Source organism: Alternaria burnsii, assembly GCF_013036055.1.
Source record: "Alternaria burnsii strain CBS107.38 chromosome Unknown 750, whole genome shotgun sequence".
Classification (NCBI taxonomy): domain Eukaryota; kingdom Fungi; phylum Ascomycota; class Dothideomycetes; order Pleosporales; family Pleosporaceae; genus Alternaria; species Alternaria burnsii.
Window position 1 is genome coordinate 1,515,063 of NW_024066108.1, and position 23,623 is coordinate 1,538,685.

Below are 23,623 nucleotides of genomic sequence, written 5' to 3' on the forward strand. Positions count from 1 at the left end.
AGTGTCAGCTACGCAACGCTCCTCATTGCGCTTCCCCGCGCAGACTATTTATCCCTTCCTTACATGACGCTTGGCAGTGACGCGATGGTCCGCGAGCATGCTACCTACCACATAAGCAATTCGGGTAGCATTTCTTAAGTCATCTTGTACTGTCTATCATCTCCCAGCAAGGCGATAGTCTGGCTCTAAAGCGCTGGTGTTGCGGTGGTATGCAGATTACAGCCGAGTACGGATGGCTGCGGGGTAACATCGATGGTGGGTCCATGTCGTGCTATTAATGAGCCGTAACCTCCGGTCGGTACTGCTACTACTACAGGTAGCATACGGGTTGTTTCCGAGCGAAGCTGTGAGCCGGGGTTGCGGAGCGGTACACAATTTAGCCCTGTAAGTAATCTCGGCATATTGAACGCGTAGTGAAGTTTCCGGATACAGGAATACTATGTGCTATCAGGCCTCATCATGCTTGCCTTCCAACTCTAGTGTAACATCGAAACCAGTCAGTGCTTAAAGGGGTGAATCGAAGACCAGAGGCAACAGGAGCAGCCGTCTTGGTGTTGCTCTTTCCGATTTGGAGTCGGCAAAATAGGAAGATTAGACCGAGCCACGCTAAACCTCTTTCCGCTTCCCACATGGAAGATGTGTACGTCATTAGGGGCCTAGAGCGAGCACCATCTTGGGCTGCCTCAAAAATACATGCTTCACTACGCAAATCACTCCATAACTGCCAACTCGGGAATATCTGCTAGAAAGCTCAATCGTGACAGGAAAGAGCACATGGTAGACGATATCCGTGTATAGAGGCATTCGTCTACTCGGCAAACGCCTGGGTTGTCTTATACTTGCTAGGATACATGGATTCGATGTTCATATCTTGCTGACCAAAAGGTTTACGACCCAGGATTCCTAGCTCTCAGCTTCACCATCAAGCTTGGTTTTTGCCATAGCACAAAAACCTTTTGATCGTCCCACCTCTTTTCTGGTTTAAGCAACTCGAGTTCGAAATGCCATACCAATCTCGCTAGAATGCTTCTTATCTCTGCCCATGCGAGATTCTGGCCGATGCAGTTCCTTGGCCCTACGCTGAAGGGTTGAATGACGTGACGCCTGTCCTTTGCATATTTTTCAGCGCCGAGGAAGCGTTCTGGTGCGTACACTTTGGGATCAGTAAAGTGAGACGAAGTATGGTACATGGCATATTGCGAGATACCGACTTGCGTGCCAGGTGGTAGAGCATCGCCACAGACTTCCGCCCCAGCAGGTGGTAATACGCGAGGAAGCGCTGATGGTGCCGGGGGATAGATTCGGAAGGTCTCTTGGATGACAGCGTTGAGGACTTTGAGCTGGCTCAAAGATGCAAAGGAGATTTCGCTTTCGGATTTGAAAGTAGCTGCGAGCTCTCGATGGAGCTTCTCCATCCAAGCTGGGTTTTTGAGAAGGTGGTAAATTGCACCACTCAGAAGCGTTGCAGAAGTCTCGCTACCTCCGAGTATGATAGTGCCACAAGTATGCTTGAGCTCCAGATCCGTTACTTCCCCCTTGATGTTTTTGACGGCATAACTTCATCGTCGTTAGTAACCTGGGCGTTTGAAACAACCGTACAGCCACTCACCTGAGAATGTCTTTACGCTCAGTTTTGGATGCCAACCTCCTTGCAGTCTTCTCTTCGGTGAAGTTGTTATGCTCGAACTCTGCTTTCGCCAATGCAGGCATCCACTTCAACAAGTGCGTCGCAGGAACTCCGACGATGGGATAGCGCTTAATGATGTGAACGATACCAGCGAATCTCAAGGCTTTAAAAAGATTGACCATCCAAGAGTTATACATTTCTTTATCTAGTGCGCCGAACGATTCGTCAAACGTCAGGTCGCCGATTATATCAAATGTCGTAAAGTTCAACCAGCGCGCGATATCGACAGAGGTTTGAGAGTCGGCTAGTTGGCGTATCTTCTCGATCAAGAGATTGATGTATGAGGTGATGATACTTTCCTGGCTTCGGAGAGCTTGCTCGGAGAAGGCGTGATTAAGAGGTCGGCGGATTCGAGCATGGTCCGAATTGTTGGCGGCTATGTGACATCAGTAAGACCCATGTGATGGAAAAGGCTCGACTACAGCTTATATCGGTCGGCGGACGATAGTAGAACTTAGGGTCTTTGAGAAGCGGCGTAGTGGTGCCATAACCGTACACATCTATTTGAAGTTAGCCGGACTCAGATAACAATTGTTCGAAGCGAAAGATCATCACCTCGCCACGCTTCAGGCTTGACAAATGAGATTGTATTCGGGTTTATGCGGACGACATCTCCATACTGTTCGTGAAGCTTCAGACAGCTGTGCGGAACGGTCCCAGCGAGTATGTCGAAAGAGTTGGAAATCCAGAAAGCGCCACGCAACTTCGGTCCTGGATATTTGGAGAGCGGATGAAGGGTTATGTTGTAGATTGCTTGGAACAATGAGTAAACCAGATACTGCGCAAAATGTTAGTGAAGCGCTTTCTCATTTCCACTCTACTAGCATACTTGCAGCTAGTATCAAAGAGATCGAGAGTTGGACTACAGATGGTTCTGCTATGCTGTATTCCATTCTGAATTCGCTGTAGACCTGGCAGACTTAAAGTCTTTGTGGTTTCCAGGATGTTGCTCATATGTACATGTGCTGACAGCGGGGCGTTCTAGCCCTTGTCACTGCACACGAAAGGATGAACAATGCTATTCGTGAGCATCCTGAGTCAGCTGTTGTATGCCCGATGCTAAACAAAATGTGATGGTTGGCCCTACCATTTTAGATAGTGGAAGATTAAAGGTGCTCGACCAGATATCATCGGACGTACGCGGCTCTTATCTTACACACCCTGGATTCCTTTACGCTCTACGCCACGCGCTTGTCTCTTAACATGCTTTCGCGCTGTTTCCTCTCGTTTCGACAGGAAGCAAAAATGAAGAACAGATCTGTATCAAAAAGTCCCCAAGCAAAAAGAAACAAAAACATACAACAGCGGGGATTCGCTAGTGGTCACCCACCTAACTACTAATCCGCCGGTACACTGCTTGTATATGGCTGAGCGGACGGGAAGCCTAATTTTCAGTGTCCTATGGTCGTATGTGAAAGATGGCGACTCATGATTTCTCTATATACCAAATTTTGTTGCCACCTCGTCGAGTATCGTACAACATTCCTATCCTACCTCCAGCTATGCCACCAATACCGGCCAGCCCTTGACATACTCGATTGGATTCCATCCCAAGAACTTAAAGTTGTCTCGGTACAGCGGATCGTATGTTGTGTTAACATAATGGTAGTACAGCACGTCGCGTCCGTGGTAGTTGGAAATTACCGCCTGTCCACCGGGGCCGTAAGTGTTACCGTGGCTGCCGTATACCATGCTTCCGCCACCTTCAGCAAGATCCTTCCCATTGCGGTCAACGAAAGGACCACGGGGAGACTTAGAACGACCAACGAAGATAGTGTACTCAGCACCAGCTGGGGGCAGAGCAGCGGGGTTGTAGCCACAGCACAGTCCCGCTGAATACCAAAGGTAGTAAAACCCTTGCTTCTTGTTGTAGTTGATATACGGTGCCTCCTCAGCGGATGCACCTCCCCAAGCAAGGGACATGTTGGCGTACGCCTGCTCCTTAGTCGGCAGCACAGGGTCGTAGGTGTAGCTCAACTGACGGGCAGTAGGGATCTTGACGGATTTGAGGTCCTTGGTCAACTCGAACTGCCAGATATTGGCCCACCACGAGCCGTAGGTGAGGTAGTTTTTACCCGTCTTGGCATCTTGGATGAAAGCCGCGTCGATAGTGTTGGTCTTGCTCAACGGGAAGGGAGCATCAGTGCTGTTAGAGGAGACAACCATGCCGTGATCAGTCCAGGATCCATTCTGCAGGGTCTTCGAGGTGGCAAGCCCGATGAAGGACTCTGAGACACCGAAGTCAGAGACAGTGTAGTAGCAGTAGTAGGTGTCGCCAATCTTGTGGACATCAGGAGCCCTGCATTGTCGTTTTAGAATATGAGGTCTTGGGGCAATTCTTAGGCTACTGTTTCTCACCAAAGACGGCTTGCCTTCGCAGGGTCATCAATGCTGCCAGGCGGCTGCAAGACTTGGCTGACAACCTCCCAGTACCCTTCCAGGCTATTCTTCTTCGAAGCACGAGATGTTGTGGCCAAGCCGTGAGAGGAGAAAGAGTAGTAGTGGCCATCTGGTCCAAGCACAACACTCGGGTCGTGAATGTGGACACCACCAAGTGTACCGTTCAAGTCCTCACCGGTGATCTTGCGAGGCGCGGGCCAGTAGTCCCTGGAGTACGGGTCCTTGACAGGTTTGGCCGGGTCATAAGATGCTGAAGGAGCACCGAAGGCTGGGGTGAAGAGAGAAGAGATGCCTAGGGCGAGAGCCGTGAGGCTGGTCTTGGTGGACGACATGACGGGATTTGTTGCGGAGACAAACCTCGCTGATCGTTGGAAGACTACCTAGGTATCTAGTCTTATATAGCAGACTGCCGTGCGTCAATGCAGGGCCAAGAGCCCACAATGCGAATCTGGATCTCGCGCCTGGGCAGATGTTGTTTGCCATGTGCATGCGAACGCCATCGTACTGCCTTTACAGCAAGTCCCTTGGCATGAGCCACGATCCGTCCGGCCGGGTAGCCCAAGCTAGGTAACGTTTCCCTGGAATGGTAAGAGCAAAGAACAATTCTCCGCACTTAACGTTCTAAAGGTGGAGATAGAGCCTTGGGGTAGAGGAATTCACGGGACGTGGGGGAATTTGTTCGCACGAATCAACGACTAGCACAGCCAGCTAGTAGACCTCGGAAGTCAGGAACAGGCGACCTCACCCCATCACTGGACCTTGACATTGAAGAAGCGAGGACGATCGAATAGCAGCAGTTTACCTGGCGGTAGCTTGATGATTAGCTAGGAGACGTGTCGTATGACTGCTAAGAGAGGTTGTATGGTTGTCAAGTCCCGAGGTCTACCCTTTCTAGTTAGCATGAGTACGTTATCAGCACGGCCACTCTGCTTGGCGTATATAGCACCTCGGAGTTCGACCGACCGTGAAGAAAAACCGACTTTCGGGGCCTTTTGATCGCGTGGGAAGGACCGAAGTTCTTATCCATTCAACAACCTGGCATGACCGCTTATAACCAAGGCCTACATGGAACCTGAATCTGTAATCTCTCCACCTCCTTCCTCGAGTAGTATCTTCTACGCTTATCTGACGCAATATAGCTCTTCATTAGCACACTGCAGCTCTCATATTATAAAGGTGGTCCCTGACTTCGAAGGTCTGTACCCTCTATTAACCCCACCCTCTCACATTCCTTGGTCTCCGCCACGAGTCCATTGCATCTCATTCTACCATCTCAAACACAACCTCAGCATCTGCATAAATTGAAGGCCTCGGAACGTCATGTGAGAACGAGGATTTGTGGGGTACATGGATAATCGTGATTATGCGACTACGCGAAACACTTCTGACACGCTGCGACCGCAACGACACCAGGGTAGTATTTGCGAACCACGAAACGCGACCCAATAGGAGAGACAAGTCTGAATGATTTTCCTGGGGCCTGTGAGCCCAAGTAGTCGGAAATGTGTGATTGGTGAGTCATGTTGTTATGCGGTCTCTGAGTACAGTGTATTACTGGACACGGCGGCTAGGTATGAGTGGTATAGACATGAGATATCTGACTGTCGTGCTTGAGGGTAGTTTCCATTTTCTTTCGCCTCTACTTTCTACTCGACATTAGCGCAATATCAACAATCCGTGTATATTCTGCGATTGGCAATATGGAACTGCGAGTAAGACAGCTGATGCCCGGTCCAGAGCGCAATGACACCCAGGCGCCTCTTCTCCTTGGCGTATGCGGTAGTCTAACACTACTTGCTGTTCTACTACTTTCCGCAAGACTCTGGTCGAGAGTACGCCCGCTATGGAATCTGCATCTGGAGGATTGGACGGCCGTCGCAGCAACAGTAAGCCAGACTCCATTGCCTACCAACGCACATCTGATTTCGAACGCGCACAGGTCCTTGCGATAGCAAAATACATCATCGTTTGCCTAGCATGCGCTCACGGCTTTGGTCAGCGCACGAAGTATGTTTCGGCAGCCTCGCGTCTCGCTGCCATGCGACTCATCTTTCTTTGTCAAGCCCTCTGGAACGCGTCGATTTGTCTTGTCAAGATTTCAGTCGCCCTTCTCTTGCTTCGCATCAAGCAAACACACGCATGGCGCATCTTCCTCTACAGTACGATGGTACTACTCATCCTCACAGCCATAACATCGACGCTATTCCAGTTCCTGCAATGCCAACCATTCAGCGTATACTGGGATTCTAGCGTCTTTCTCAAAGGAGGTGTATCATGTGTACCTCAGGAACTCATCACAGGGAATATCGTCGCTGCGAGTACCGTGCACGTTTCAACAGACCTGATATTTTCCTTCATACCGATAACTTTCATCCGAAAATTGCACCGACCGCGTGGCGAAAAGATTTTCCTAGGCGTACTGATGGGTCTTGGACTGTTCGCTTCGTCGTTCGCCATCTTGCGTACTGCAGGCGCAAACATGATCTATACATCTCATGATGTCTTTCGCACAACTGTTATGCCTACGTTGTGGTCGATGTTGGAGCTCGAACTCGCTTTGATAGCGGCTACTATTCCGACTCTCAAGAGTTTCGTACAGAAAAGCCTCATGAAGCTTGGACGCTTCTTCTACGATGAGAAAACGGAAACACAAGTGCGAAACCGTCTTGTGGAGCTGGGGTTCCTTAATGAGAACAGTGATGAGTTTATGGGACTGGGACGGAAGCTGTCGAAACCAGACATTGGCGATGATATGACACTGGCAAGTGTGCGAACGTCGCGAAAGAGGAAGGATGAGTACGCGATGACGGTTGAGGAGCTTGCAGCATCGGAAAGTGAGGGTCATGGGATTATACGAGACTTGCGAGCGTTTGGGCCTTGAAGGCAGTTGGAAACTGTAACATTAAAACTAAGTAGCCACGATTTATGAAATGCAAGGGTATCTCTTACTCAGACACAGGACAGCGGCCCCCTCTCATTCCTTCTTCAATACATCAACAATCCACTGGGTAGCGTCTTTTGCTTCTGCTAACCCGTATGGCATAGTAAGGACGAAGCAGTGCATCTGCTTCTCCCAATGAACCCACTCGCCGACGACGCCTGCTTCAGCGCACTTATTGCGGAAGATGACGCCGTCAGGACTGAGCACATCGCACCCAGCAGTTATACCGTGTACCTTGATGCCCTTCTTCGCAAGCAGTGAGACATCAGCGTTGATTGGTGAGATCCGGCGATCGGCGGGATCCCAGTCGCCTTGCCATGCTCTTGCTGTCAGCCTGATTATTTTGGGTGTGAGCAGAGGGTCTCGAGGTGCGACTTTATCGATATCGGGATTGGCGCGCGTAAGGTCGGTCGACGGGCACACATTCATAATGGCGACAGGGTGTGGTCTTTGCTTGATCTCTACGCCTTCTTGTTCGCTGTCCTCGCGGAGAGCTTCTAGTACAAGACACAACGCAATGTTCGCACCCGACGAATCGCCTGCCAGTATGACCTTCTCTCCTGCCTCTTCTGCCTCTGCCATCAAAGCGCGATACATGTTTTGGCAAACAGGAAAAGACTTTGGCGCTGGATCGTTCGGGGCAAGCGGCGTGGAGACAATTGATATGGAAGCATCGGACATGTCTTTGGCTAGCTTTGCACATATCTTGTAGTGTTGAGGCGAAGGCGGTTCTTGCCAACTACCGCCAGCGAAGTAGTATATACGTTTCTTCGATCTCTTGTCTGCTTGATTCGGTGGTATCACATCGTATATGTGCACATCGCTGACGGTTCGTTCGTGGAGGGTGCATTGGGAGAGGTTCGATTTGCTCGGGTTCAGTTTGATAGAGCCGTCTTCGTGCTTTGCTTGACGGTTGCTGATGCGAACTCGCATTAGTCGTACTAACGATTGCACCACCGACATGAGAAAGGTACGCTCATCGCGGTGTGTGAGCTGTATCGAGGAGCTGGTTTTAGCGGTTGTGCCGGACATCTTGTCGTCTGTCATGGTGCAGATGCGAAAATTGTGGTAGTAGACACTGAGCCCGAGGAAGCTCCGTTACAGGGAAGAATGAAGGAACTCCAAATGCAAGGGAAAAACGGCGCTTGTATGGATCCATCTTGGGGCGAAAACAAAGAGGAGTACGCATCGTCGATTACGGGGGCCTCATGCACGGCCACGCGCGTTGAACGGCTCGTTATTTACTAGAGGACGGGATCTATACGTCATGGCGCTGTTTCTAGGCCCCATCCAGGAGACCCTGACTAGAAGGGGGAAGTCATCAACTCCTCCGGGAGTGGGTCGATCTGGAGGTGATATTTCGGAGGTCGTGAGCATCACGCGTGAAATGCGGTACGCGTCGCGGGTCCAGCGCTGGCTTGCAAAAAGCACTTGGGATGACGTAGCGTGCATAACTGTGCCGATCCTCCCATGCCAAGCCCTGAATTTCTTGGGCGACAGCAACCAAACCTTCTGACGTTCTATTCGTATTCTGGCTATCTTGGATACTTTAACAGCTACTGGCAAGTCGTCATCCGAGTCAATGGATCAGTAGACAGCCTTGAGAAGAATGGACCGCACTGTAGGTGCTGCAAATCCCATTTAATAGGAAGCGGCACGAAAGAGCTATTTCTGCGCCTTGTTCTCGCCTGATATGCGGCGCTGACCCATTTCATTTGTGGCTGAATGCCATCTTCCGACTTCCGGTATCCTTGTTCGCCGCGCATGCATGCAGAGTAAACACCTGGGCGGAGGTCTTGGTCCAGCCGCTGAGTGGCTGTGCAGTAGGCGGAAATTGTGCCTAGGAGTAGGTTCCGCTCCGCCAACTGTTACAAGTCGTGTCCGCCGGCGCCAACTCCGTCTTGGGTGCTCTTGTTTTCTTAGCATTTCATTGTTGAGCCCTTCTTATTGGCGACACTTTATCGGGATGCCTTGGCCTACGTGGGTCGACCACCAACAACCAAATGAGCTGATCAGGGAACTGGATCAGGAAAATCTTAAAGATGAACATTGCCGTTGAGCCACATGTGGCAGCTGATCCATCACCTACTTCCGCAAGCCGATCATATCCATTCCCGGAACTACCAGCACGTCGATGGCTTCACAACAGTTCCTTACCGACGAAGAAATCAAGAAGTTTATTGACGACCTCGATCACGACAAAGATGGCAATGTCGACTACTGGGAGTTAGAACGCAAGTTGGACCAAGTACATAAAGAGATAGCCCCCAAAGCGCAGCCACACAACCTACACCATGGATCCCGGGGCGACGAAGCTCGACATGAGTTTCTTAGGAATGTCATTGGAACACGGGAAGATTACATCAACCGAGAAACCTTTACGAAAACAGTGAAGACGTGGGAGATACCATCCTTGGAGCAAGACCGGAAGGAAGCAAAAGATGAGGATGACTATCTGAAGCAGGTGTCCCTGTACCGACGAGCGCGAGCGTATTGGGCCGTTAAAGGGCCTGAGATCATGTTTCTCGCACTGGTTTTACTTTTGATGATTGGCTTTGGCGTCTGGCAATTCGTCAAATACCTGACCTTTGACCAGTATACGCCTGCGTTCGGATGGGGAGCAGTCTTATCAAAGACATGCGCTGGCGTGCTCTATCCGACCTTCTTCTTCCTCATTCTGTCCATGTCAAGATGGCTCTCGACATTTCTTCGGCGCTTCTACTTCATCTCGCGGTTCATCAATTGGGATTTGTCCCAGAGTTTCCATATCAAGATGTCTATTGTCGCATTGGTCTTTGCTACACTCCATGCTATTGGCCACCTCAGTGGCTCTTTTGTCTTTGGAAGTATGGCTAGTCGACAGGGTGCAGTTGCCAATGTCATTGGACAGGACGCAGTGCCGCGCTCATATACTGATTACCTTCAGTCATTACCTGGATGGACTGGTCTCACATCACTCGGCTTGTTCTACCTCCTCGCACTTATGAGTATGCCTCAGATACGAAAGTGGAGCTACGAAGTCTTCCAACTGGCTCATCTGCTCATGTTCCCCATCATTGGCTTCATGATGGCGCATGGGACTGCGCACCTGCTGCAATGGCCCATGTTCGGCTACTGGCTCGCATTTCCAACGCTTATGGTGCTTTTTGAACGCATCTGGCGCTTGGTCCTGAGTTTCCGTCCTATCCTTGCGGATCTCGAGTTGTTGGATGATGAGACTGTCGCAATCACAGCGCAGGTACCCAAGACCCGTCCCTGGGACTACAAAGCTGGCCAGTACGTCTTTGTGCAGGTTCCGCAACTATCCCGATTCCAGTGGCATCCCTTCACTGTTTCCACATGCATCAACAATACCATGCAGGTTCACATCAAGGCTGATGGCGACTGGACAAACTCGCTTCGTGATCTAGCGAAGGAAGGAGGTCGATCGACGATCAAGATAGGTCTTGACGGACCATTTGGTGCACCTGCTCAGCGATTCTACGACTTCGAATACAGCATGGTCTTTGGGTATGTTGAACTGCTTGCTTTGCGACAATGCAGATTACTAACACATGATAGTGCTGGTATTGGCATAACGCCTTTCTCCGGTGTGCTTACGGACCTCCAGCATCACGAGCTTGAGCGTGTCAAGTCTAGAGATGACTCCCCAGAATCATCCGACGAAACCCCCAGGGAGCGTTCCCCGTACTCGAACCACCGCCGAGTCGACTTACATTGGATGGTGCGCGACAAGAACAATCTCCTGTGGTTCTCTGATCTACTGAATGAGGTCTTTCGCCACAGGACAGACAGCCCGGATCTCGACATCCGTATCAACACCTACGTAACCCAGAAACGCAAGCAAATATCGCAACACGTTTTCCGTTGGCTACTCGAGAAGCATCGAACAGATGATCATCCGCAGTCACCCATTACTGGTCTTGTCAATCCAACACATTTCGGACGTCCAGATATTCGGGGTATCATGGAGGCACATTACGACGATATGAGCAAAGTTTTGGCCGATCGACTGAATGAGAAAGACGGCAACAAAGAGGATGAGATCAAAATCGGTGTCTTCTTCTGCGGACCGCCTGTCATCGGTCAACAGATTGCCGATCAGTGTAGCGTGTTGAACGCAAGGGCAAGGAACGAGGACAGAAAGCTTGAGTACCGGTTTATGATTGAGGTGTTTGGTTAGCGACGGACGATACTTAGCTGAACTGTAATGAAACTCTTCATATCTGACTCAAATATTCCAAGCTAGCGGGATATGGATTATACGTGCTGCATGATGAGTTTGAAGGGTTCCAGACCGGTTTTCAAGATGGATTCATCGCAAGTACTTCATGGCAGAAGTGGAGCACGTGCCTTGGCGCTAGACCCGCGTTACCAAACGCCGACGTGTCGGAACCGTCATTGACCGCCCGGAACGCTTTCACCCAACCACCCACGACTCCGTCTTTCTTAGTATCGGCATCTCGGCCACAGCGCATCACGTTGTTCACCTACTATAGCACGGTTCCTTGCTTCACAACCCAGACCCAACACACCAAAAGCCCCGCCCCTCACGCCCAGAGCACTGCTGCCACCTTCCGCGCATACCCACTTCCGATTCACACCATGGCTTCATCGGCTTCAAAGCGCCTTTTCAAGGAGTACCGCATGCTCTCCAACGACCCGCCAGAGGGCATCACTGCCGGCCCGGTCAGCGAAGACGACATGTTCATCTGGGAAGCGCTGATCCAAGGCCCGGAAGGCACACCCTTCGAAGGCGGCGTCTTCCCCGCAGAATTACGGTTCCCGAAAGACTACCCACTCGCGCCACCAAAGATGAAGTTTGTAACCGAGATGTGGCATCCAAATGGTATGTTTGATCACCTAGGACATGCTTCCTGATGCTCGCTCACCTCCGGGCGCAAGAAGCATGAATTAGTGAGAATCCGAGCTAACGTTAAGAACAGTATACCCCAACGGCGAGGTTTGTATATCGATCCTTCACGCGCCCGGCGAAGACCCCATGCACTATGAACAAGCCTCCGAGCGGTGGTCACCCATACAAAGCGTCGAGAAGATCTTGATCAGTGTCATGAGCATGTTGGCAGAGCCGAACGATGAGAGTCCAGCGAACGTGGACGCGGCGCGGATGTGGAGGGAGAAGAGGGAGGAGTACGAGAAGATTGTGCGGACGAATGTCAGGAAGAGTCTGGGACTGTAGGAAGCCTGGGACAGGGAATGTATGAGAGGGGACGGATGAGGATAGAGAGGAGTTATGAATCATGAATGCATTAGCGTAACGGGAGTTTCTTGGTGGTGCTTGGTATTAAGCTTCTCAATATATGGAAATATGATATGAGCATATCCATAACTGCCTTTAAGACAACAGTGGTCAGGTGGATTCGCTGCTACAAGGTTGAACTTGTTCATTCATGACATTCGTAAAATCGTGCTGTGCTACCAATATATGAGCTAACAGTGTGAATGTATATCAGTCTGCCACATCCACTGTTGATATAACCAGCCATCACCCTCAGGCAACCTCTAGTCCAGAAGCTTCACCATATCCGTTGTACGCCACGCCCCGGAAGTTCCACTTTGGACATTTCTCCTGCATATTACCACTTTTATCCGTTGCGCGACTGTAGATCGCGACATCCTTGCCCTTCTCGACTTTGACCTTCAACTTCCATAGCGCCCACGCCCACTTGAGTTCAACATCCTTGGCGTCTTCACCCTCATAGTTCTTAATCAGTTCTGCCTCTGTCCATGACTTTCCTCCGTCAACACTGACTTCAACTTTTACGATAGGTCCATCTGCACCACTAGGCAGGGCGTAGCCCTTGACTTCAATCATCCCATCTGCGTCCTGATGTACAGTGGTACCTGACTTCGGAACTCCGATGACGCTGTTGACAGGCATGTCATGCAGCGCGCCAACTTTGTCCCAGTACTCCTCTGCCTTCTCTTTGGAATCAGCTTCCGGAGGTAGAATCTTGTAGTCATGTTGCTGGTAGTGGCTTTGGCTCTCGCTTAGCTGGACTGAGATAGAGTCAAGCCACTTTACGCTCCTCGCTCCAGCGATACCTGGTGTGACGACGCGGACTGGAGCTCCATGATTAGGTGGAAGAGGCTTGTCGTTCATCTTCAGCGCAAGCAGAATCGAGCTTTCGCGATTCATAGCCCGTGACAGTGGAATACTGGCACCGTAGAAGTCATCTTCTTGCGTAATCGTCTGATAGCACGAGAATGCTACATGCGCTTCCTTCAATTTATCATCCTCGACCTTGACACCAGCTTTTTCCAGAACGTCCTTGAGCAGAGGGCCGGTCCATTTGCAGTTCATGACAGCACCATCGAACCAGTCGATGCCGGACACCTCCTTCAACTTTGTACGCATGGTATGACGCCGATTGCCGGCGCATTGTAATGCACATATCACGGTATGTTGTGGAAGTGCTTGGAGGTCTGGAATGGAAAGCGAGAGTTCATTGTTGACGAGGCCGGTAATGGAAACTTTGTGTGTGCTGACATCGATGTGGGGAATGGGTCCGTGGTTGCGGTCGTAGCCGTCTTTGGTAATGAAACTGTACCCAGAATTAGTATCGTCATGGCTGTGATACTACCAATAGTATCTAGTGAATGTCATAGTTTTCCCAAAAGAAAGAAGACTGAGCTCCGTTCCAGCGCAAATGGACACCACGCATGGAATGACTCGCGCTGAACTAACGCCTTGCATCGCTATCTCCACATGACATGCTTGTCCTTCCATACTGAGACATTACACACATACCTTTGGACTAACTTCTCAAGCTCTGGCTCGCGATTAAGCGGCTCCTCGACCGAGTACTCAAGCTACGACCAACCTGTCAGCCCTGTCATGCCAAAACCAGCCAATCATGAAGACATAGTCTACCACATTAGGAAGTCGATGCAAAAAATCCGGGGGCGTACCTGAACCATAGTGGTCGAACGTAGTTTGGCGGCGCACGTGAAATTGCGTGATTGAAAGCTAGGACGGAGGAAAAGTGGCGGGGGACACAGGTATAAGCGACACAAGCGGGGGCGGGGTAAGAGCGAAGTAGGCCCGACGAGGTTGTTTGCTGAGCCACACGTGGTGTATGGTTTGGGCAGGTGCGAGGGGGGAAGCCGGGTAGATGCGGCTTTTTACTATATACCTGCAAAGGAGGAGGGCAACTCAAGCAATGAGGATAGAATGTGTGAGCACGCTGTTTACTTTGCGGCATGACGTTTGTTAGTCGACATATTACGACATTTCTTCAGAGGACTTGGATCGAGCTACTATCATGGGTCCATTGCAAAGTGCGTCATTCGCTAGTGGGTATGAATGTAACATCGAATTAAGATACCGCAATATCCTTGAGATCTAGTCCACCACTTCATGAACCGACACCGTTGAAATCTCACTACAGTGGCAGTCTTGGACATCGGTTATCATCTCTTTAGATAGTGCAAGTATCGGGAGTAGTGTTTGCGTGGTGCTTCTGTGAAACATGTACTTCCTGAAGAACCCCTAATACGGTTCAACACTTCGAAAAGGTGTTTCCACATCTTCTAGAATGTTGTCATCCTCCAGAGTCGTCTTTGATAACGGGCCTATACCTGAGTACCATGACTACCTATGGCAACGCCGAGCTCGATTTCTCAGGAGAGATTACGAAGTCCACATCCATCCTTGGCCAGCTCTTCGTCTTCATGCTTCGTATCGGGCAATCAAAACACATCGAAATACCAAGGATCTTCAAAGACATATATGTTCTTATGTAACTGAGTCCGAGAGTCAGATCGCAAGTTCACCCTATTTTCTTTTTCACTGCGTTTTCGCTTTGCAGTCGCCATCTCGCTTGCTTCTTGATTGAGATCTGGAAAGTTGTGAAAGGGCATGGTGACATCTGGCGACGACGTACCACTGGGGTCGATTTACAAAGCGGGTTGCACCGTGATGTATACAAGAACCAACCTCATGAAGTGGAGGTGCCTCAAAAGTTTTACGATGGTTGAATACGGATCTTGTTATTGAATTAGGAAGCTTGCCTTACCTACATAGATGGTTCTTCACAATGACAAACCTCACTCCTCTGATGTTCCGTGCCACTCAAGAACATGACTGTTCAGCTGAGCAAATAAGCAAGGTCAAACGTTCCAAGAAATACGGACTCCTTTTCAATACGCTAAGTTTATGGATGAAGCAATGCCTACTCGGCTCAACATGACCATCGGCCTATCAGTCTAATCCTCATCCATCATCAGCCCGCCCATACCGTCACTCAATCCGCTTAGCCCACTAACCCCTTCTACCTCGCTGTCTTCCATGAAGATGCGCTCAAATTCTATATCGCCCACATCGCAGCTAAATGTGGTAGTGGGATCAGTCTTCCTGCGTTTGGCAACCTCCTCGAACTCGCGGTAATTCTTTTGAATCTCGTCTTGAGAAAGCTCACTTGAGCGCAGGTGGTGGGGGCTGCTCATTTCCTTAGCTGGATTCGCGATATTGGGATTACCTGTGTTGCTGGCCGATTCGGAAGTGCTGGCGAAGCTAGATCTAGATTCCATGGGGGAGTCTGGTGGTGTGGGCATTTGACCAGTTGGGAGAACTGGGATCTCTTTTTTTTCTTTGACAGGCGTGTGACAACAATCGTCCTTCGGGTCTTTTAGCTCCAACAATTCTTTTTTGATTGCTGCGTAGACCACGTGAAATGCTGGAGCAACTGCCGCGTATAGACGAAGTGCCACTTCACTGGGTTCCCGCTCAACAGATGTAGTTCGCTTCTCTACATTCTGACGAAAGGTTTCGAGCGCTTCGAGCACAACTTTGCACTCCTCCACCGCAGACTGGTATCTTTGCGATTCAAAGGTTGCAGCGTGCATGTCGATATCACCACGCAGCGCCAGCTTCTGACGTTTGACGTCAGTGTCAGATTCATCATACACCAGTTCCACTGGTGACATTCCGTCATAGCTTGTGGAGCGTAACACAGCCTTTCGTTTCTTGGGTGAATCGGGAAAGCGCTCTCTCAATGCCTCAAAGAAACCAGGTTTGGAGTCATGATACTGTTGAAGCCTAGGTGAAGCGAGGTTGTTGGACCAGGGCTCGCTAATATATGACGGAGTTGGGGGCATCGATGCGTCCTCGGTCTGTGGTCTGTATTCTTCTGGTACCGCATGGACCTGAAGCGTGTCTACAATCTCAACCTTGACGACATATCGCGAAACACGCTCGAAGCGCACGTCTTCTGGAAACTTTGTGACGATACTGGCTTGAATAAGCGTCTCGGATATCGTTGGAGTATCCGGTGCCTGTGCACGGAATAATTCGCTGAACTTATCCCATTGGATCATGGATGTGGAACGCGTCACAGTGTAAACGACGTCATCGGAAAAGCGATTGTAACTCGAATTGTCTGGCTCACGATATGGGGCGATGTGATATTGGCCTCTCGGTCCGAGTTGCGAAGGAACATGCTCAAACTTAACATCGGGCGGTTGCCAATGTACTCTGGTGATAGCATGAACCACGGGCATGGTATAGTAATTGAGTGTCACTTCGGCCGACATGAAAACCCCCTCCGAACTGCGCAGGAAGCAATCGTGCGTTGCAATGTAATTGTAAACAAAACTTGGAAGATTGCCAGACCCAAGCGACCATCGAAAGTTCCTGGCAGCGTTCTGGCTGGAGTGATCGTTGTAGAAAGCATCGATGATATCATGGATGAGATTCGGCAAGTTGACTTCGATGAGACGGCTTTGCTTGCTGGGAAGGGCTTGTAATGAAAGAGCCAAAGGTTCTTCGCCTCCAAGATCGTTCCGGATTTTGTTTAGTTGAACAACAGTGAGGCGTCGCAAGTCATTTTCGACTAGAGAGACCAGACATCTTTGGAACAAACGCTCCCATAATGTAAGCTCTAGCGCTTGGGCGTTGGAGATACCTTTCCAGCACGAAATTACGTCGAGATGATTGATTGCTGCTGAAGATTAGCAGTGCAACAGACTGAACTTCTAAAATCGATTTGTGTAGTGATAGGCTGAAATTTCTGAGAGCTTCTTAGTTGTACCTTGCTGCTTGGACTCCGATCTTCTCAAAAGTGGACAGCGTATCTCACTAAGTGATGTATTCGAACGGAGAGCGATACCGTGCAACTCAACATCGAAAGCAACGTTTGCCAGAAGGTTTTCGAAGTATGGACGGCCCCCATCATCTGATGATACGGAATCTGCTGATGGGTGAGCATGACTGGCGACGCCGACACCAGCGTGAAGCGACTGCACAACTTCGGCAGCAACATCCTAAGCTGTCAATATAGTCCGGAGGTATGGCTGCACATACTCACAAGACGTTCTGTGGACATGTTGTAGTAAAAGATACTTGCGAACAATGCGGTGTCTTGATCAATCGAGCGGGGCCTGAATGTGATGTTGTGGTTGTCAGCCAGGTTGTGCTTCTCAGGCAGACAGCTTCGCAGGTAGTGGATACCAGGCAGGAGCGGCGCTCGTGGATGACTGCTAGTTCCTGGAGTAAGAATGAGCTGTGGGCAGGACGCGCTTGTATCACGAAAACGCAAACACATCCGCAACACTTTCTTCCGACACAATGTCTATATGGCATCCATGGAGGCCCGCGTGGTGAGTCGCTCATTCTTGTTGCCAAGCTTCGATATCTGGAGGAAGGCATCGACTCCATAGCCTTCCAAGCTGTGAATCTCGAGACTGCCAGCCCAATATTCTGGAATAGCGTTAGTCGCGTAACCCCACCACTACCACGGAATACTCACCGGCATATAGACGCGACATGGGAAGTCCAATACCTAGGCGCAGGTTCGGCGCACGGCTAGTCAACGAGGATAGCGAGCCGTGATGTAAGCCCGAATCGCCGTACTTTGACCTGCTATCTAGGCGTTGTTGCACCTGTGCTGCAGATTCACCACCGGGCACCTGCAGCTCTTGCAACGTCCCTAGCAATTTTGGTACTCTTGCCAGATTTTCCAACCTTTTCTCACGGCGGGGACCCTTGCTGAAGCTCCACAAGTACGGCAAGACTTCGTTTGAAATACCACCGCCCTGGTCGGATATTCTGATAATGACGTGTTGCGAGGTTTCGCATATCAGCACTTCGATGGGTGGCAGCTTGGCATCTCTCGACTTGCGCTGCTCGATGACAGCTTGAATGGAGTTTCGCAAAAGCTCGCCAATGATGTATTCAAGGTGACTCAGAATGTAGGGAAACGTCGCGTCGATGTGGCCGTAAACTTTGATCTCTGGAATGTCGACATGCGAGCCATAGGTGCGCTTGATCAGCTCCTGCATTGTCTTACCGCAATCTTCGACTATGTCTTTCGCGTTGCACCGCAAGAATATCTCGCCAACTGCCTCCTGGTCATGAGGATGGATCTCAGCCTGAGGGAAATGCCATGGCGAATCGAAGGTCTCGGTAAGCGCTAGATGCTGTTCTGCAATGACGCGTCGCGAGATGCGCTACAATGGTTAGTGTTGTCCACAAGTCTGTACTGATTGGGAGCATACCGATCGTAACATGGTGGTCATGAACTTGTCCGTCTCTTCAGCCTTCATTAGGCCTCGAACCTCAAGCACGCCAATAGCAAGACGGGGTATGACGGACGCATGCTCGGTCAACGTCTCTTCCAGCACCTTGCAGTATTTCTCGTTGTCGTCTAGCGACTTTATCTCGGGTATGCGACGGAAGCGTTCGAAGGCTCGCAGGTATGACTCGTAGACATGGGCAAGATGGGGATTCGCAACAACGACATATGGTAGGGTCTGAATATCACGCAAACGATGTGCAAGCCTGGATTTGTTTAGTAACCGTCGTACGCCATCACAAGATTAAGCCGCACCTTGTAGGAAGTTCTAAACGGCAATAGTTGGCCGAGTCGATGAGACGAGACTCAGTCAGGGTCCTACCAAAGAAAGTCAATTGTCGCAAGCTTATGGGCCTGGCTTCGCGCTGCACCCATCTAGTTGCGTGTTAGCTTTAGTTGACGCTGTCACGGTTGGTTATTTGGAGCTCACTCGTCGAGGGCCGAAGACGGTCTCCATGTTGGCGCGACGGCTGCAGCATGAGAAAGCCGAATTTGTAGCCTGGAAATGCTATGTGTTAGAGACGCCCTACGTAGACTATCAGCGTGTCGCGCGCACAATGCGAGACTACGTCTTGCTATGTTCATAATTGTCGGTGCGAGTGCGAGTAAGTGCAGGAACCCAATGATGGAGCTGTAGCAGAATACGGGGCATGTGATTACATGCTCCGCTAACCGGCCCAAGTTTTGGAGAAATCACTCACAACCTGGACCTGTTCACGCCGTGACACAGTCAAGAGGACGTAATCATGGAAGAGCGAGTCAGGTCCAGCATTACAACACGCACAATGCGCGAGCGTTTGTAGATGTCGATATTCGCGTGGCATGCTATCCACCAGCATGTGGTGTTGGACGAATGACGTCGTAGGCCGCGGCCTTGGGTTGCTGCACTCCACTGTATCGAGCGCCAAGGCTGCAACCATCGAAGAGAGTTGCTGTTCTGAGCGTCGAGAGCTTCCCGGCTTTGTGCGCCCTCGCAGTCCACCTCCCACCCCCTTGCCTATTCCCGTTGTTGGAGTTTTCAAGACGACAATAATCCGATCGTCATATCTCCACTGCCGCCACCATTTAGCGAGGAACTCATCCTTACCCGCATCCCGCGCAAGTGCTGTCCACCCGTACCTTCCTTTCTCTAGGCGACAGGCGCGCAGCTTCCTTTTTCACCTTCCAACGTCGAGCGCACTCAGTGGTCCCTGTGCTTGCGACGCCTCTGTATAGCTCTTTCCTTGCAACCTGCCCCACGTCCTCCCGCTCCTGCCGGGAAGCTGAAGCCGCCATGGATCAGGTAAGCTTGCGCCTTCGCTGTCGTCACTCCACACGCAGCCATGCTGACTAGACGGCTCCAACAGATCGAAAGTGACATGCTCGTCGACAACGAGTACGACGAGAAGGCCGACGTCGCCATCATAACGCCCGACACAGACGACCAAATGGACGAGGTCGACGCCGACCCCGAGCCCCGCGCCGACGAATACGATGCCTTTATGAAGAGACACATGCCCAAGAACCTCGAGTACGACACTGAAGCAGAAGTATACAACACATGGGAGATTAAAGACTGGCGCCAACTCACACGACGCGAGCATGGTCCCATCTTCGAGTGCGGCGGACATCCCTGGCGGATACTGTTTTTCCCGTACGGTAACAACGTCGACTTTGCTTCCTTTTACCTGGAGCAAGCTTATGAGGAGAAGCAAATGCCAGAGGATTGGTACGCATGTGTCGAATTTATGCTCGTACTCTGGAATCCCAAAGACCCAACTATTTACACCACACATACCGCACACCACCGCTTTACTGCCGAGGAAGGCGATTGGGGCTTCACGCGCTTTGCAGAACTAAGAAAACTTTTCAGCAACTCATGGGAGGACCGAGGACGGCCAATGGTAGAAGACAACGCAGCCAATGTGACTGCATACATAAGAGTGCTCAAGGACCCCACTGGAGTGTTGTGGCACAACTTTATCAAGTGAGCTTTTCAATGCTGACTTGTAGTTGCTATCGACTTGCTGACCATTCCAGTTACGACTCGAAGAAGGAGACCGGCATGGTCGGGCTGAAGAACCAGGGCGCAACGTGCTACCTCAACTCGCTCTTGCAGTCACTATTCTTCACTAATGCTTTCCGCCAGGTATGCGGCAAGCCCTAGTGTGTAGGGATAAGACTGACGTTCCCAGGCCGTTTACCAGATTCCAACCGCCGAAGAAGCCGACCGTTCCAACAGCGCATACGCTTTACAACGGCTTTTCTACCTTCTCCAAACATCCAACGGCGCCGTAGGCACGACAGAACTCACACATTCCTTCGGTTGGGATTCGAAGCAGATTTTCGAACAGCAAGATGTACAGGAGCTGTCCCGCGTGCTCATGGACAAGCTTGATGAGAGGATGAAGGGCACTGAAGCCGAAGGTGCCTTGACAAGGATGTTCGTAGGCAAGATGAAGACTTACATATCATGCATCAACGTCGACTACGAATCATCCCGGGTTGAGGACTTCTGGGACATACAATTGAACGTGAGCGGAAACAAGAACCTTGACGATAGCTTCAAAGATTACGTGCAAGTGGAGACCATGGACGGTGAAAACAAGTACTTCGCAGAGGGCTTTGGATTGCAAGATGCCAAGAAGGGTGTCATATTCGAGAGTTTCCCGCCTGTGCTGCACCTCCAGCTCAAGCGCTTCGAATACGACTTCACACGCGACGCCATGATGAAGGTTAACGACCGTTACGAATTCCCAGAGGTCTGGGACGCTGCGCCATACCTTTCCGACGGAGCCGATCGATCCGAGTCCTGGATATACCACCTGCACGGTGTTTTGGTGCACAGCGGTGATCTCAACGCGGGCCACTACTACGCTTTCCTCAAGCCTACCAAAGATGGACACTACTACAAATTCGATGACGACCGTGTGACTCGCGCCACACTACGCGAAGCCTTGGAAGAAAACTTTGGTGGCGACTACGCCCAGGCTAATGGAAACACTGGCCAGCGTAACCCCTACACCAGAGCCTGGTCTGCCAAGCGCTCAATGAGCGCATACATGTTGGTATACATAAGAGAAACCAGACTTGACCAGGTTCTCATAGACAGCAAGGCTGTAGAGCCACCAAAGCATTTGGCAGAACGACTTGCTGAAGAGCGAGCGTTGATGGAGCGCAGGAAGAAGGAGCGCGAAGAAGCTCATCTCTACATGGATGTGGCAGTCGCATCAGATGAACAATTCAAAGCACACCAGGGATTCGATATCGTACCATGGAAGAACGATCAAGAGACGCCTGCTAGCCCGAGGATCTACCGCGTGCTCCGAGCCACCACAATGGCTGACTTTGCAGCCACTGTTGCTCAAGATTTAGGAACTGAAGCAGACATGCTGCGGCCATGGTCGATGGTTAACAGGCAGAACGGTACTATCCGCCCAGATACCGCTCTTGAATTCCCCGAAATGACAGTGGAAGAGGCCGCAAGCAAGCACGGCACGAAGCAATCGCAATTCAGGATGTGGATCGAGAAGGCCCAAGAACGCGATGACAGTGGAGCGCCAGTTTTTGGCGAAAAGCTAGTAGACCTCAAGGGTCAGACTAACAATCGTCCGTTGATGATCTTCCTGAAGCATTTCGACGCGAGTGAACAGAGTCTGTTCGGTGTGGGCACCTTATACGCGGCATTCCAGGACAAAGTTTCTGATCTAACCCCAGCCATCACGAAGATGTTGGGATGGCCGACCGGTACGCAAATCAAGCTTTCAGAAGAGATCAAACAAAACATGATCGAAGCGATGAAGCCAAAGATTACATTGGCAGCCTCGGAAATTCAAGATGGCGACATCATCACAGTTCAACGTGTATTGAACGAGAAGGAAGTCGCTCAGGTAACAGCCCAAGGAGGCTACACCGAGGCAAAGGAATTTTACGACTATCTCCTGAACAGGATCAACATCGAATTCGTGCCGAAGACGTCGGATATGGATCTGCCTACATTCTCCTTAACTCTCAGCAAGAAGATGGCATACGATCAATTCTCCAGCAAGGTAGCAGAGGCCCTCAAAACCGATCCTAGCTATCTACGCTTCACCACCGTCAGCTCTGCTGGCAAGCCAAAACTACCTGTCAAGTACAACGCCAATTCGACATTGAACAACATACTCTTCCCTGGACCCTACAATTATTCTGCAAGCGCGAACCAGCGAAACGACGCCTTGTTTTACGAGGTTCTGGACATGAGTCTGAAAGAGCTAGAGCAAAGAAAGCCTGTCAAGGTAACTTGGCTTCCAGAGGGTCTCAGCAAGGAGGTGAGTTCTAAGCCTAAACTGACGTTCATATCGGTACTAATACAATATAGGAGGAACACACTTTAATGGTCCCTAAGAACGCCCAAGTTGCTGATCTCTTGGTGGCATTGCAAAAGAAAGCGAACATCAGCGACGAAGTAATGCCTAAGATTCGTGCTTACGAGGCGCATGTGAACAAGTTTCACAAAGTTCTGCCGCCAGACCACTCTGTAATGAGCCTCTACGACTACACTTCGATCTTTGTCGCGCCTTTCCCTGAGGACGAGTCATCGAAGAAGATTTCTGTATTCCACTTTGACAAAGAGCCATCAAAAGCACACGGTGTGCCGTTCCAGTTTGCATTGAAAGAGGTGTGTAGAATCATTAAGATCTCTTCTGCCCTGTTACTAATATATTACAGGGCGAGCCTTTCAGTGAAACAAAACAGCGACTCTCAGACTTCACCAAGATCAAGGGGAAACAGCTAGACAAGATCAGATTTGCCCTTGTCGGCAAAGCTCAATATTCCAAGCCCGAACCAATCGATGATGGTAAGCTACCCTTGACGACAACAAATCTGCAGCACTAACAGTACTACAGATGAAGTCTTATGGGATACAGTGGGCGCACGAGACGACATATCCCTTGGTCTCGAACACCCGGCTAAGACAAAGACGCTCTGGGGAAAGACCGACTCCATCTTCATTCGCTGAGGCAGCGGGACGATTGTGTA

The 23,623-nt window shown here is 50.5% G+C and overlaps 8 protein-coding genes across 8 annotated transcripts; 3 read left to right on the forward strand and 5 right to left on the reverse strand.

Moving 5' to 3' along the window:
* Positions 1–887: 887 nt before the first annotated feature.
* GT037_001925 (cytochrome p450 monooxygenase-like protein) lies at positions 888–2,580 on the reverse strand (the record flags this gene model as incomplete). The annotated part of the gene is made up of 5 exons (XM_038926972.1): positions 888–1,557; positions 1,610–2,063; positions 2,110–2,187; positions 2,243–2,440; positions 2,517–2,580. The coding sequence occupies 5 exons, from the start codon at positions 2,578–2,580 to the stop codon at positions 888–890; spliced, it is 1,464 nt and encodes a 487-aa protein (XP_038790264.1).
* Positions 2,581–3,187: 607 nt separating this feature from the next.
* On the reverse strand, positions 3,188–4,419 carry GT037_001926 (glycoside hydrolase family 43 protein; the record flags this gene model as incomplete). Its single annotated transcript, XM_038926973.1, has 2 exons — positions 3,188–3,986; positions 4,046–4,419. 2 exons carry the CDS (start codon positions 4,417–4,419, stop codon positions 3,188–3,190), a joined length of 1,173 nt encoding a protein of 390 aa, XP_038790265.1.
* Positions 4,420–5,930: 1,511 nt separating this feature from the next.
* On the forward strand, positions 5,931–6,968 carry GT037_001927 (uncharacterized protein; the record flags this gene model as incomplete). The annotated part of the gene is made up of 1 exon (XM_038926974.1): positions 5,931–6,968. The coding sequence occupies one exon, from the start codon at positions 5,931–5,933 to the stop codon at positions 6,966–6,968; it is 1,038 nt and encodes a 345-aa protein (XP_038790266.1).
* Positions 6,969–7,061: 93 nt separating this feature from the next.
* GT037_001928 (esterase lipase) lies at positions 7,062–8,075 on the reverse strand (the record flags this gene model as incomplete). Its single annotated transcript, XM_038926975.1, has 1 exon — positions 7,062–8,075. One exon carries the CDS (start codon positions 8,073–8,075, stop codon positions 7,062–7,064), a length of 1,014 nt encoding a protein of 337 aa, XP_038790267.1.
* A 1,087-nt stretch (positions 8,076–9,162) lies between these two features.
* On the forward strand, positions 9,163–12,228 carry GT037_001929 (nadph oxidase 4; the record flags this gene model as incomplete). The annotated part of the gene is made up of 4 exons (XM_038926976.1): positions 9,163–10,538; positions 10,590–11,199; positions 11,274–11,877; positions 11,975–12,228. 4 exons carry the CDS (start codon positions 9,163–9,165, stop codon positions 12,226–12,228), a joined length of 2,844 nt encoding a protein of 947 aa, XP_038790268.1.
* A 312-nt stretch (positions 12,229–12,540) lies between these two features.
* On the reverse strand, positions 12,541–17,593 carry GT037_001930 (sulfite mitochondrial precursor; the record flags this gene model as incomplete). The annotated part of the gene is made up of 5 exons (XM_038926977.1): positions 12,541–13,594; positions 13,801–13,862; positions 15,318–16,990; positions 17,081–17,312; positions 17,357–17,593. The coding sequence occupies 5 exons, from the start codon at positions 17,591–17,593 to the stop codon at positions 12,541–12,543; spliced, it is 3,258 nt and encodes a 1,085-aa protein (XP_038790269.1).
* A 27-nt stretch (positions 17,594–17,620) lies between these two features.
* Positions 17,621–19,252, reverse strand: GT037_001931 (alpha-ketoacid dehydrogenase kinase; the record flags this gene model as incomplete). The annotated part of the gene is made up of 5 exons (XM_038926978.1): positions 17,621–17,748; positions 17,798–18,497; positions 18,546–18,828; positions 18,878–18,997; positions 19,053–19,252. Coding segments are annotated over 5 exons (1,431 nt in total), but the record flags the coding sequence as incomplete, so codon positions are not given.
* A 692-nt stretch (positions 19,253–19,944) lies between these two features.
* GT037_001932 (cysteine proteinase) lies at positions 19,945–23,603 on the forward strand (the record flags this gene model as incomplete). The annotated part of the gene is made up of 6 exons (XM_038926979.1): positions 19,945–20,588; positions 20,642–20,750; positions 20,797–22,911; positions 22,962–23,261; positions 23,312–23,441; positions 23,491–23,603. The coding sequence occupies 6 exons, from the start codon at positions 19,945–19,947 to the stop codon at positions 23,601–23,603; spliced, it is 3,411 nt and encodes a 1,136-aa protein (XP_038790271.1).
* Positions 23,604–23,623: the final 20 nt, after the last annotated feature.